Source organism: Psammomys obesus, unplaced genomic scaffold (genome assembly GCF_907164565.1).
Source record: "Psammomys obesus unplaced genomic scaffold, mPsaObe1.curated_primary_1811, whole genome shotgun sequence".
Taxonomy (NCBI): domain Eukaryota; kingdom Metazoa; phylum Chordata; class Mammalia; order Rodentia; family Muridae; genus Psammomys; species Psammomys obesus.
In genome coordinates this window covers 1-1,073 of record NW_026596125.1, presented here as the reverse complement: position 1 = coordinate 1,073, position 1,073 = coordinate 1, and the positions used below count along the sequence as shown (strand labels likewise).

The 1,073-nt window shown below is 45.9% G+C and overlaps 1 protein-coding gene across 1 annotated transcript; it reads right to left on the bottom strand.

Moving 5' to 3' along the window:
- Positions 1-509: 509 nt before the first annotated feature.
- Positions 510-1,069, bottom strand: LOC129665182 (60S ribosomal protein L19-like; the record flags this gene model as incomplete). Its single annotated transcript, XM_055591741.1, is given in 2 exon segments — positions 510-949; positions 952-1,069. Coding segments are annotated over 2 exon segments (558 nt in total), but the record flags the coding sequence as incomplete, so codon positions are not given.
- Positions 1,070-1,073: the final 4 nt, after the last annotated feature.

Below are 1,073 nucleotides of genomic sequence, written 5' to 3'. Positions count from 1 at the left end.
CAAAGAGACAGCCACTGAGTTCATGTCAGAGACAGCCTCTGTTCCCATTACTATGGTGACTATTGGGAGCATAAGCTGCCATGGGCTACATCTGTGCAACTCTAGGTTATCTCCATGAATGGTCCTTGGTTGGAGTATCAGTGTCAGAAAATACCCCCCGGGCTCAGATTTTTTTTTTAGTTCTGTCCCTCACCTTGTGGAGCTCCAGTCCCCTCCAAGTCTTTCTATCTTCCCCTTCTTTCATAAGATTCCCTGCACTCTGCCCAAAGTCCATCAAGGAATTTTTAAACCTTGAACTAACTTCAAGTGCTTAAAAGTAATGGTACAATTACTGTAGAAATTGATATGCAGTCAAAAAAGTCCACCTTCAGTCCTCTATGAAATATATTCATATTTTCTGTGTGGTTGTTTCCTAAAAGATTATGTCCTTTAGGGAGTATGTTATTTTATTCTGTTGTTGCTGTAGTTGTGTTTTAATGGCTGATCCACACGAGGCCACAGCCAAAACACTATATACAGACACAGGCAGCTTTATTTCTTCGCCCTTCCTGCCTGGACAGAATATGGATAATCTCTTCCTTCTGGGCCTGGAGCCCCTCATCCTGGTGCTTCAGTGCTTTCTTGCTCTTAGACAAGTGAGCCTCAGCCTGGTCAGCCAGGAGCTCCTTGTGGGCCTGGTCTGCCTTGAGCTTGTGGATGTGTTCCATGAGAATCTGCTTGTTTTGGATCACATTCCCTTTGATATTCAGGTACAGGTTGTGATACATATGGCAGTCTGTCTTCTTAGATTCATGATATCTCCTGAGGAGGAGGGGCAGGATCCTCATTCTTCTCATCCAGGCCACCTTCTCAGGCACCCAAGTGTTGGCAGTACCTTTCTGCCTCTCTATGCCCACATGCCTGCCCTTCCATCGAGCCACGATGTTTTTCTGGCATCATGCCCGTGATGGACTATCACAGTCTTCCAGATCAGCCTGTCTTTGATCTGTTCGCTGTATTTCTGAGGAGAGTTGGCATTGGTGATCTGGTTGATCTCATTGGGATCCAGCCAGACCTTCTTTTTGCCACAGTGG